The 12,951-nt window shown below is 45.8% G+C and overlaps 1 protein-coding gene across 1 annotated transcript; it reads right to left on the bottom strand.

Moving 5' to 3' along the window:
- Positions 1-9,259: 9,259 nt before the first annotated feature.
- Positions 9,260-10,677, bottom strand: LOC309515017 (vomeronasal type-2 receptor 26-like). The gene has a single exon (XM_082192604.1). It carries the CDS (start codon positions 10,643-10,645, stop codon positions 9,716-9,718), a length of 930 nt encoding a protein of 309 aa, XP_082048730.1. The 5' UTR covers positions 10,646-10,677; the 3' UTR covers positions 9,260-9,715.
- Positions 10,678-12,951: the final 2,274 nt, after the last annotated feature.

Raw genomic sequence — 12,951 nt, 5'->3', positions numbered from 1 at the left:
GGGTTCGGTCAGTCAACCAACTACAAATCCACCTAACAGTTACCTCGTTCAACCCATATTTTAACAGTTCGCTCGCAATAATATCATGGGGGACTTTGTCAAAAACCTTCCTGAAATCAAGATACACTATGTCCACAGCATTTCCCTGATCCACCAAGTTTGTAACTCTTTATCAAAAAGAAAGAAAAGAGATTCATCTGGCATGACTTATTTTTTGAGAAAGCCGTGCTGGGTCTTAATATTTTCTAAGTGTTCAAAGACTGACTGTTTAATTATATTTTCCAGGGCCTTTCCAGGCATCAGTGTCAAGCTCACCAGTCTGAGCTTCACCCTTGAACTGCTGGCTACTCATCTATACACCTCCTTTGTGATTTTCCCTTTATTCCCTTTATTATGTATGCCCTTTTTAAATATCAGCTCCTTATGCAATCACACCAGTTTCCTGAGATGCCTCCCACTTTTCTTTCTGGTTGGAATTGTCTGCATTTGGGCCTTCAGTATTTCTCCTTTTAGAAACTCCCATCCATCTTGGACACCCTTCCCTGAATATTTCTGACAATGGGATCTCACCCAGTATCCTGGGCTTTTTGAAATTGGCATTCTTAAAGTCCAGAGTGCATGGACTACTGCAATGCGCTCTCCATGGGGCTACCTTTGAAGGTTTCCTATTAACTGCAACTAATCCAGAATGCGACAACTAGACGGGGGACTGGGAGTGGCTGCTGAGACCATATTACACCGGTCCTGAAAGACCTACATTGGTTCCCTGTACATTTCCGAACACAATTCAAAGTGTTGGTGCTGACCTTTAAAGCCCTAAACGGCCTTGGTCCAGTAGACCTGAAGGAGCATCTCCACCGCCACCGTTCTGCCCGGACACTGAGGTCCAGCACCGAGGGCCTTCTGGCAGTTCCCTCACTGTGAGAAACCAAGTTACAGGGACCCAGGCAGAGGGCCTTCTCGGTGGTGGTCCCTGCCCTGTAGAACGCCCTCCCATCAGATGTCAAGGAGATAAAGAACTACAGAACTTTTAGAAGACATCTGAACGCAGCCCTGATTAGGGAAGTTTTGATGTTTGATGTTTGATTGCTTTTTATTAATATTCTGCTGAGAGCTGCCCAGAGTGGCTGGGGAAACCCAGACAGATGGACGGGGTATAAAAAATGATGATGATGTCTGACTACACTCCGCTTTCCCTTGCCTCTGTATCATGAAACTCAGGAGATGATCACTTTCTCCCAAGTTTCCAAGTACTTCGGCTTCATCAATCAGTTCCTTACTATTGATGAGGAACAGGTCCAAGAAAGATTACCCCCTTGTTGCTTCTTCCACCGTCTCGGAAATGAAATCATCAGCAAGGCAATAGAGGAATTTGTCAGACCTTCCATTCATGGCCAGATTTGAGTTCCAACAGATGACTACTGTATCTTTTTCAAATGTGGTAATCTTCTATTGCAGGGCATCATCCAAGTCTTCAGTCTGGCTTGGAGGTCTATAGGAGACCCTCACAGTAAGGTCACTGTTGTATCTCCTACAATTTTTACCCATTGTCACAAGGCTGACAGGGAAATGCCGTGTCTCCGCAGGTCAGGAAAAGGCTGGAGGCTAGGAATGCAATTGACTTTGATTCACAGAAAGTAACAGCGGGGTCTCCCTGGCTTGACTCCTTCAGCTTGAGATGTTCCTGGAAACTGACCTCTGGTCGTGCCTTCCCCCTCCAGCCTCTCACTCTGGAGCCCTCCCCAACAGATGGAGACTGTGACGTGGGGGTGAGCTCCTTTTCTGGACCTGTCTGGCCTTTTGCTGAGCAACATGAAGGACTCTCCGGGAGTGAGGTGTGAGAGGAGGAGAGCCAGCAGGACTGAGAATCTGATTCCTCCCCATCTGCGATTTATCTGGCAGGGGAAGAAGCCAATAATTAAATATAAAAAACTGATGGATAGTAAAGATGCGGATTCGCACTACCAGACCTTAGATTATATTATGAAGCCTCCTGTTTGTGTTGGCTAACAGAATGGGTAACATCTAAAAATGTCAGACTATTAGATTTGGAAGGATACAGTAGGCAATTTGGATGACATGCGTAACTGGCATGCTGAAATAAAAGTTTATAAAGACTTTGAATCATAGTATAAGAAAGAGTCTATATCAGGGGTCAGCAAACTTTTTCAGCAGGGGGCCAGTCCACTGTCCCTCAGACCTTGTGCGGGACTATATTTTGAAGGGGAAAAAAAACTTAATTCCTATGCCCCACAGATAACTCAAGAGATGCATTTTAAATAAAAGCACACATTCTACTCGTGTAAAAACACCAGGCACGCCCCACAAATAACCCAGAGATGCATTTTCAATAAAAGGACACATTCTACTCATCTAAAAACACACTGATTCCCGGATCGTCTGCAGGCTGGATTTAGAAGGCAATTGGGCTGGATCCGGCCCCCGGGCCTTAGTTTGCCTACCCATGGTCTCTCTGGTGTTTGGGTGAGAATTTGTTGGGAAGGAAAACACTGTCATGGCTCCCCCCATCAAAGCAAGTACCCAAAAGGAAACTCATATGGAAAGGAAATGGGGTACCTATAGAGATATATTGACTTTTGCTGATGCTGGTTTTAAACTCAAAAAACCAGAAGATATCAAGGACTGAGTACAAGACTGCTTCCAATATTATCAAGCTAACAAAATATTTAAGAAAGGTATCGTGAATGGCTTGGAAGGAGTCCATTGGAAGATAATGAGAAGTTAATTTCAAAAATGTATAAATACTTTTAGAATGGGAATCAAAGGATGACTTGGTTAAAGCAGTAATGATACATTGGGCAAGAGACTTAAGACGTAATATAGAACTGGCTTTGTGGGAAATTCACAGCTTGCTATACTTCTAAGAGAAAATGATATGAAGATTTATAGATGGTATACAACAGCAAATAAATTAGCCAAAATGTATAAAACAAAGTCAAGTGTGTGTTGGAAATGTAAAACAACAGAAAGAACATTCCATATGTGGTGGACTTGTAAAAAAGCTTTTCTTTTAGGGATTATAGAAACTGTTAGGATATACCAAAACAATTGATAAATTTGTTTATGTATGCAATGACATACATTTTTATGCTCAAAAATGGAAAGAGAAAGTTGTTCCAACAAAGGAAGAACGGCTTATTAGAATGATGGGAGTGTGCAGAACTGGCAAAGCCAACAGCAAAACTTAAAAGATAAAAATGATGAAACAGTCTTTGAGGATGGGAAATCTTTCATAGAATAGCTAAAGAACCATTATAATTGCATGAAAACGTGAGTAGGATTTGAAATATGAGCAACAGTAGAAAGACATTAAGGCTAATAACTCAGGATGTACATGAGGAGTGTTGTAAGTTAAAATATGCAGCATTAAAGGATAAATGTGGAACTTCATGGAGGAGGGGAGAGCAGGTCAATGGATAAATTAAAAGTATTGTTGATAGTAAAGTATGTAACCTTTTGAAAACTAAATAAAACAAAATTTAATGGACAGCTGGCCAATCACATGTGAGATCTGCCTACAGAAGAGTGGCCACGACTGGAGAAGATTAATTCTATCAGGCTCTGCAACCGTTGCATCTGCAAAACCTGAGCTCGGACCTTGCAAATCCCAGGCAAGTGGCTCCCCACTGAGGTGATAATTGCCGCCATGGCCTAAAGCGAACTAAGGGAAAATACCAGTTCACAATATCACCCAATACTGTACAAGATTAGTCTACAGGGAAATTGAATAAATTAACACAAAAACCCGTTTGACCGATTCACCTCATTCCAATGGCGGAGGGGACAAGAACCATGACATGGGCAGCTTACAGTTTGCCATAATCTCTGAGATGGACCACCGCATACTCAGGATACGCCTCCCAGTTACCAAACCAGGTGTCCTGGTCCCAACAGAGGGACCAGATTACACTTTGTCGAAGGGATACTTCCCACTTGAGTAGAAATCATATATCAAACAGATGGAAAGCTCTTTAATCTGAGCAGGCTGAACGCCCTCCCATCAGATGTCAAAGAAATAAATTTACCTGATTTTTTCAAGGCAGCCCTGTTTAGGGAAGTTTTTAATGTTTGATCTATTATTATTATTATTATTATTATTATTATTATTATTATTTTGGGAGTCACCCAGAGTAGCTTGGGAAACCCAGCCAGATGGGTGGGGTATAATTATAATTATTATCATTATCATTAACTTCCATCATGGAGCTTCAGGATGCGGAGAACAACGTAGTGTGCGCACACTTAAAGGATGACCTCCAAACCATCCTAAATATCTTCGCAGAAGCTTACGAAAAGCTTGGCCTATCGCTCAACATCCAAAAAACCAAAGTGCTGCACCAACAAGTACAAAGCATCCCCTCTTCAGCGCCACAAATTCAACTCAATGGTGTAACACTGGAAAATGTCAATCACTTCTCCTACTTGGCAGTTATCTTTCCACAAGGGCCAACATTGAGGCTGAAATCCAGCACCACCTGAGCTCTGCAAGTGTGGCTTTCTACCGATTGAAGTGCAGAGTGTTTGAGGACCGGGACATTCGCTGGGAAACCAAAACGCTTGTTTACAAAGCTATTGTACTGCCAACCTTACTGTCTGCTTGTGAAACGTAGACCACTTGCAAATGCCATCTCCAACTCTGAAAGATTCCATCAACGGTGTCTCTGAAAAATGTTACACATCACTTGGGAAGACAGGCGAAGTAATGTCAGTGTACTGGAAGAAGCAAAGATCACCAGTGTCAAAGCAATAATTCAACATCAACTTTGTTGGACTGGTCATGTTGATCAGATGCCTGGTTACTGTCTTCCAAAGCACTCCTCTATTCTGAGCTTAAAAATGGAAAGTGTAATGCTGGTGGTTAACAAAAGAGGTTTAAAGACTCTCTCAAGGCAGGTAGGGAGCTGTGTTGGTCTGCCATAGTCAAAACAAAATAAAAAAATTCCTTCCAGTAGCACCTTAGAGACCAACTAAGTTTGTTATTGATATGAGCTTTCGTGCGCATGCACACTTCTTCCAAGTTTGAAGGTCAAAGGGACATGTAAGTTAGAGCTGCCATATGTCCAAAATTTATTGGAGATAGCCAGAATTGGCATTTGGTAACAGCGTCCGGGCAGAAATTGCTAAAATGTCCAGGAAAATTTGGACATATGGCAACCCGTGTCAGTAGTGTAGATTTTGGCAAATTTCCTTAAAAATAGCTCACAACTTCCATTTTTTGAGATTTTGCAGAACAAACTCAACAGCTTTTGCGTCCGGATTTTTACTTATTGAGATATGGCAATCCTAATGTAAATACTTTAATTTGTCTTTGTGAGATACATGTTGTAACAATGTATGATTGAGAAGGGCATGTCTGGATCTCAGATTTCTGCCTGACATCACTCCTCTTCTGTGACATATCCATGATGTTTTGATGACACTGTGTGAAATGTATTATGGGAAATTGGGGGAACTTAAAAGCCTCATGTAATCTTTGTTTTGGGCTTCTTCTTTGCTCGCCTTCAAGGTTGAGACCTTTGTTGCAACAAATAAAGGCTTAGGCCTTTGGCTGCAGATCTGCTCCATCGGCTTGGTTGAAATCTCTTGTTTTCTGACCGATCCAGGAATCTGCAGGTCTAGACTCTGGCAAAGTTGGGAAATGCTTTAAGTAGCAGACCCCAAGATTTGTCCTCTTCAGAGGGCAATTTCCCAGCTGAGCCCAAAGAGCAGGAAGCCAAACCAGAGTCGTCCTGTCCTGTTCCCACCCCAACAAAGGCAGAGGGTGCTCTACCACCGTAGCTCTATGGGTCAGAAATTTCCAATCAGGCTAAATCAGCATCTCAAGAAATGGGAGGTTTTAGGAAAGGAACGGGAATAGCGATCAAGGGGAGAGGATCATGGGGTCTAGATGCCATGTGGTGATCAGAAGGGCAAGGGGGAAGGAAAGGGAAATAGACCCCACACCACACAAAGAGCTCCTTTGTGTTGGGACCCATTGGCAGGGGTCTGGCTCCATGCAATCCAGCTGCAAGGGCCCCCCCAAGACCAGTAGGGTTTCCATGGTGTCATCTGCCCTCATCTCTGCACACACCAATCTTTGTCCTCTGAGGACCAAGAGAATCTCAGCTTCCCTGCACTCCTTTTTTTAGGCCCCCACCCCCGTGGTTCCATGGTGCATCAAGCACTGGACGACCTTCAAGGCGATTCATAAACTTCACCAGAAAGAGACCGTATTTTTCGCTCCATAAGACGCACCTAGTTTTTAGAGGGGGAATGCAAGAAAAAAAAAATCCTTTAAAGGGAGCGCTGAGCAGAGCCTGTCTGCATCCCAGGCTCTGCCCAGCGCTCCCTTTCACGAGCCGCGTGGAGCGTGTGTGCGGCTCTTGGGGGCTTTTCCCCGAGGAGGGAGAAGGGAAAAGCCCCTAAGAGCCGCACACACGCTCCACGCGGCTCGTGAAAGGGAGCACAGCTCTTGGGGGCTTTTCCGGGAGGTGGGGGAAGGGACTGAGGGACTAAGCCAGAAGCTAGAACAGCGAGAGGGATCACTGCTTTCACGATTCCTCTTGCTGTTCTCGCTTCTGGGATAGATGCACAGCCTGAATTCACTCCATAAGACGCACACACATTTCCCCTTACTTTTTAGGAGGGAAAAAGTGCGTCTTATAGAGCAAAAAATATGGTGCCATATAATGCTTCTTTCCCCATCTGCCAGGAGCCTAAGCTCTATTTGGGGTTCCCCATTCTGCACCCCCAGGTTCCTCAAAGGTCTTGGGGAAGGAAACTGAGGCAGGCTTAGCCATTGTGGCAGGAAGAGCTTATGAGGTTTTTCTTTCAAGGGCCCTGCAGGAGATGGGGGGGGGCTGTCTCTTCCTCAGGCCATTGCAGCACCCAGCAAGCCTAAAAAGGAAAGAAAACACCGTCATTCACTCCCTCTTCCAAGAGCTCCCTCTATATCTTGTCTGGATTGGACTAGAAGGACCCCAGTTCAGCCAGTTCCCCAGTGTCCCCCCACTGGGCTGCAGTGGCCCCTGAGACCTGGAGGGATTACATACCCTCCAACATTTCTCCGATGAAAATAGGGGTGTCCCATTTCCTAATGATAACTTTACTATTTATACCCCACCTATTTTACTGGGTTGCTGCAGCCACTCTGGGTGGCTTCCAACATCTATAAAAGCAATAAAGCATAAAACATTTTAAAAATTCCCTGTACAGGATTCTGATGCTTAGGCAATCTCCAGCAATATCTCTTGAGCTTTGAGGAGAAGAAATCACTATGATTATGATCATTATAAGTGGAAGACGGTTCAAGACCTCAATAACTTTCTAGCCTCTTGTCTGGCTCAAGCAGCGGGTGCAGAGCTGGAGAAAAACATGTTTGCAGTATGTTTCTCCAAAGTTTGGCATAGGTCAATGTTTGTGGGGTGGGGGAGTTTGAACATTGCTCACAAGTACCTAAGGAGAGCCCTGCAGCTGTTATCGGACCAAGGGTCCAACTAGAACAGCAGTTCTCCACCTGTGGGTCCCCAGATGTTGTTGGACTACAACTCCCATCATCCCTGAGCTCTGGCGTGGCTAGCTAGGGGTGATGGGAGTTGTAGTTCAACAACAACTGGGGACCCACAGGTGGAGAAAGGCTGAACTAGAACAACAGTGCACCTCACAGTTGCAAATGTGGCAAGCAGGACAGGAGCCTCCCCAGAGCTGCTCACAATTTCTCACGGAGCTGGGGGGTTGTTAAAGCTTTAAAAGGCTACTAGCCAGGATGGCTGTGCTCTGCCTCCCCAGGGGAGAAGTCCGCTGCGCTCAGGTCCAGCCAGGACTTTCAGTTGAGGCATCGGTTGGCCACTGTGAGCACAGGGTGCAGGATGATGATGAAGAAGAGGAGTTTGGATTTGATATCCCGCTCTATCACTACCCGAAGGAGTCTCAAAGCGGCTCACATTCTCCTTTCCCTTCCTCCCCCACAACAAACACTCTGTGAGGTGAGTGGGGCTGAGAGACTTCAGAGAAGTGTGACTGGCCCAAGGTCACCCAGCAGCTGCATGCGGAGGAGTGGGGAAGCGAACCTGGTTCACCAGATTACGAGTCTACCGCTCTTAACCACTACACCACACTGGTAGGACTCCACTGCCTTGAGGTAGGACTTCTAGCAAGAGATGGGCTGCACCTCACAGCAGTTGGCAAGAATGTGTTTGCTAAGAGTCTTGCAGACCTGTTCAGGAAAGGTTCCAACTAGAACTTGAGGCGGAGGGAGACCTCACGGATAGAAGAGCACCTGGCACAGGGGATAATAGCTGCATTGATGCACAGGAAACTGAGGAGGTGCTCCAGGAACGTGCCAAAGGGCAGGAAATGTCAGGCATCCGAGGTTCCAATCCCCCACGGTAGGTTGCCAGAAACGAATAAGTGGAAGTTCTTTCCAATGCTTTTTATTCAATAATTCACACAGAGAGGCTTAGAAATGCAGCTGCTTGGAGTAATGGCCTTGCTCCGAATGAGTCTCCACCCCCTCCCCAATCTCCCGCAATGCATCATCACTACGGTTGCTGAGTTGTGTCCTCTGTCTCTGAGCTCTCTGCTCTCCTACTTTCAATGCCTGCCGGGTTCTGGGAGGGGGCCTTTCTAAAGACACTGTGTCTGTTAGCTGCCCCCCCCTCTTCTTCTTCTTCCTTCTCTCCCATTATTTCCCAACTTTCCCCCCATCTGCCTCTGAGGTGTGATCTTCCTCAAACCCTTCTTGTAATCCTGAACTGTCTTCTTCTTCTCTGGAAGGCTCAGTCTGAGGAGTCGGTCTCCACCATCCCTCCCCGCCCCACCCAGTCCCTGACACACTCTTAAAAAAAAGTTGAGTGTTTTGCGGACCTTGAGCCTTCTCTGCAACTCTTTCAGCTGCTCTAGACCAGGAGACAAGAGAAAGAACCTGAGAGGCTGGAACTGAAGCAAGCAGGACTTTCTGTAACCACAAAGCTCACCCCATGTAGAGCTCACACAGTTCTGTACTCTGGATTCTCTGGAACATGTAGCTCTAGAACACCCAGTATTGAGACATCCGGTCCTGGAACATTCGGATCTGGAACATTCGGATCTGGGCCCATAACCTTGCTGGTGCGTGAGCATCTACTCTTGGGTTTTCATTTCTGCAGGAGAGTTCCTTTTACAGAAATTGTTTTCTGCATCTTTTACTTCTTTACAGCAGCAGCAGCAGCAGCATTCCAGCTATGTTTTAGTGAAATTCTCATTACAGGAATAGACACCATTTGGTTCTGTTTCTCAGAGTCTTTTCTATTTACACTGGTGACTAATAAATAAAAACAAATAAAGCAACATAATCTTTTCTTCTTTTAGCCATCCAGCTAGAGACCTAATGCTGACCTATTCACTTGCTCATTTACACTGACCCAGACCCACATGTCTAATAAGGACAACAGTTGTTGGGGAAATTTTCCATTGCCTAGCAAGTTGTTTAAGACTGTTTTCATGTTTCTTCTAGAATATTCCAACATTGGCCTCACTCTTCCCACCTTCCTGATTTAAGTCCAAGGAGCTTGTAGTCATAGCAGTTATTATAGGTTCATTTTCATCATTCATGATTTATGCAAAATGAAGAGAGATTTATATCGATGGAGCGTTAATCCAAAAACTACTATGTGCGTTTCCTTTCTGCAGTGCTGGGTAGAATCAACATGGAATACTGTAAGAATCCAATGCCATCTTAAGTCCTTGTGGTCAGGTGCTCCTTTGTATTCAGATCAGGCCTCAGCAGAATAACGTAGCACTTTGGGAGGAAGATGCAGCCCAGGAGCCCAGCACTGGAGGCCAACATAGAGAAGATCTGCACGGCCACCATGTACTTCCCCTTGGTGCTCAGGTAGGTGGGCACAAAAGACACCCAAACACTGCAGAAGACCAGCATGCTGAAGGTGATCAGCTTGGCTTCGTTGAAGGAGCCAGGCAGCTTCCTGGCTAGGAAAGCCACCGTGAAGCAGATGGCAGCCAGGAAGCCCAGGTAGCCAAGGGCAACATAAAACATGGCCACAGAGCCTTCGTTGCATTGCAAGATGATCTCTTCCGCCTGGGAGTGCATGTCGGACTCTGGGAATGGGGGAGAAGAGCCCAGCCAGATGGTGCAGATGAGAACTTGCACACCAGAACAGGAGATGACAATGGAGGTGGCCAGACTCTTCCCTAGCCATCTCCTCACCCTGTTCCCTGGCCTTGTGGCCAGGAAGGCCAGCACCACCGTGATGGTCTTGGCCAAGACAGAAGAAACAGCAACGGAGAAGATGATGCTGAAGGCCGTTTGTCGGAGGAGGCAGGTCGCTATTCTTGGTTGCCCAATGAAGAGGAAGGAGGACAAACAGGAAAGCAGAAGGGAGGCGAGCAGGATGTAGGAGAGGTCCCGGTTGTTGGCTTTGACTATTGGGGTTTCTTTGTCTTTAATGAAGATTCCTAACACAATGCCTGCTGTAGAAGATAAGAAGAGGACAATGGAAGCTAAGGTGATCCCCAGATGTTCTTCATAAGCCAGGAAGGTGATAATCTTGGAGACACATTGATCTCTGTCGTTGCTTGGATGCTGATCTTCTGGGCATTTGGTGCAACGTTCTGCATCTGAGGAAGAGGAAAAGAGTGGCTTCAGCATCCCTTACATCTATGACCACCTGTGCTCCGGAAATAAGAATGTGTAAAGAGGTAAAGAGTGACAAGCAATTCTTTGTTCCTTTTTTGCAAAGGGCAAAAATGTTCCCTCTCTTGTAATCCTTCTCACCCACCTTTTTGGTTGGACATGGTTCCTTCCGCACATGGATGACAAGCATAGCAGCAAACAGGCTTTCCTTCTGGAACCACCTTTGCAAATCCAGGTTGACATATTTTGCTGCACCTGGAAGGAGGCACGGCCTAACCATGAAGATAAGAAGGTGCATGGAGAATCAATAAAAATGATACAGGGAGAGGGAAAGTAGGTGCATTAGGGGTATTTGTGTGTCTGGATTTCACCCACATAGTTTGGTAATCACCCAACAGGATTTCTTGTCCCCCTGACCTCATCCACTTTTTGCATAGAAGCACCATTCTCCAGCCCTGACCCTGAGTTCCAGCTCCGAGGGCCTTCTGACGGTTCCTTCCCTGTGAGAAGTGAGGTTACAAGGAACCAGGCAGAGGGCCTTCTCATTGGTGGCACCCTCCCTGTGGAACAACCTCCCATAAGATGTCAGGGAAATAAATAACTAGCTGACATTTAGAAGGCAGTATTAAATATTTGAGGTTTTATTGTACCAATTGGCTGTTTAGATCTCTAATGTGGTTTTGCCAAACTTCGGATTCTCCCACATGTCAAATCTCAGGGTGCACATGCCTGGGTGTAAGATTTGGGGAGTTACAAAAAAACAGCCTCCTTTGATGCTGGGGTGTGTGGAAGGTGTGAGAAGGAGAGAGAGAGAGAGAGAGAGAGAGAGAGAGAGAGAGAAGAAGAAGAAGAAGAGAGAAGAGAAGAGAAGAGAAGAGAAGAGAAGAGAAGAGAAGAGAAGACGACTGGGTGCTGCTTTCTTTCCTCCCCAGGTGGACTGAGAGGGACCTGGCTGGGAAACATAGTCTGCCTTTTCTCAGGATGCCTGGGCGCTGGCGCATTCTTGAGCCTCCAGATTCCTCTCCCCTCTCAGCTGCTGTGGCAAGAAGGAGCAGCGCTGGCAGCTGAAACTGGGTGGAAAGGACACCATTGGTCCCCCTTTTGCAGGAGTGGCTCCAGGAAGAGCATGAGCAGGATCTCCTAGCCTTCTTCCTCGGTAACATCCCCTACCTTGTGAAACTTCTCAGGCCACTCAATGGCTTCTGGGTTGATGGTGAACTTGATGCCAGTAGATGCCTCTCTCCTTGCACTGCCAATCTTCACTAGAGCACGAGACTCATTGGGAAACATCACCCAATTCAGAATATCAAAGTCAGGAGGCAGCTCCCAATTCTCATCCAAACATATTGTGCCCCTGGAGGTATTCAAACACTGGATTTCTTTTAAGAAAAGGTGGAGCTGGAATGACAGGGAAAACAGCAGCATTTCATTGTTCCTCACTTGGAGCAAGGAGCTGTACAAAATTAGATTAATACAAACGACAATAAAATCACCTGCCATGGCTGAAGCCTTCCCTGTTCCCATTGGGCTCCTTCTCCCACCATCAGCATCCGTCGTGGTCTAGATGAAAACGCAGCATTTAAGGCCTGGGCTGCCGCTTGAACATTGATGTAAGTGCCATAGCTGTCTGCAGACAGGACTCTCTCAATCTCCCCTTGGGGCAAAGACTCCCGTTCCTTCTTCTCTCTGCATCTTATCCAGCCTTTTGAGGATAAAACATGCTTTGCATATGAACAGTTAAATACTTCATCCAAAAAATGGATAAGAAGACTGGACAGTGATTCATCGTAACCACGTTTGGTGCTCCTTATTCTGGTCTTAATTGCAAAAGAGAGAGAGCCATGAATGTGCTGGAAGAGTGTAGGAGGCAATATCAAGCCAGAGCTGATGCCCAGAAAAGCTGTTGTGATCCAGACTTTTGCCCCTATTTCCTTCTCATAATACGTACATATTTCTATTATTAATAATATTCCCACTGTATCAGTTACATAGCAAACAAATACCCCTACTTGTCTCTCTCTTAAAAAAGATTCACTTGGATTCTTCAGTGGAATTAAATCCTCTTCTGCCAATATTTTTGACAAGGCAACACAGATGCCTCTTCTGATCATCAGAGGTGTCATAGTCCTCACAAACCTTTCTCCACTGTCATAGTCTGCAGCTAAGAGGCCAACCCACGTCCATCCGAAATGGAGGAGCAACTCAACGATCCCCTGGAACAGACTTTCTTCTTTGGGGAGCATCTGGTAGACGAAAGGGAACTGTGTTTTATCTTCAAGATCCTGGGCTGTGAAGCCATAACTGAGCTGGTGAGGAAAGGA

The sequence above is a fragment of the Podarcis vaucheri genome (genome assembly GCF_965113315.1).
Source record: "Podarcis vaucheri genome assembly, chromosome: 12".
Classification (NCBI taxonomy): domain Eukaryota; kingdom Metazoa; phylum Chordata; class Lepidosauria; order Squamata; family Lacertidae; genus Podarcis; species Podarcis vaucheri.
This window is presented reverse-complemented; position numbering and strand designations above follow the sequence as displayed.

Bases quoted from the DNA above. Each gene is read 5' to 3' on its own strand.
- LOC309515017 (XM_082192604.1), bottom strand. From the start codon at position 10,645: ATGCTGAAGCCACTCTTTTCCTCTTCCTCAGATGCAGAACGTTGCACC.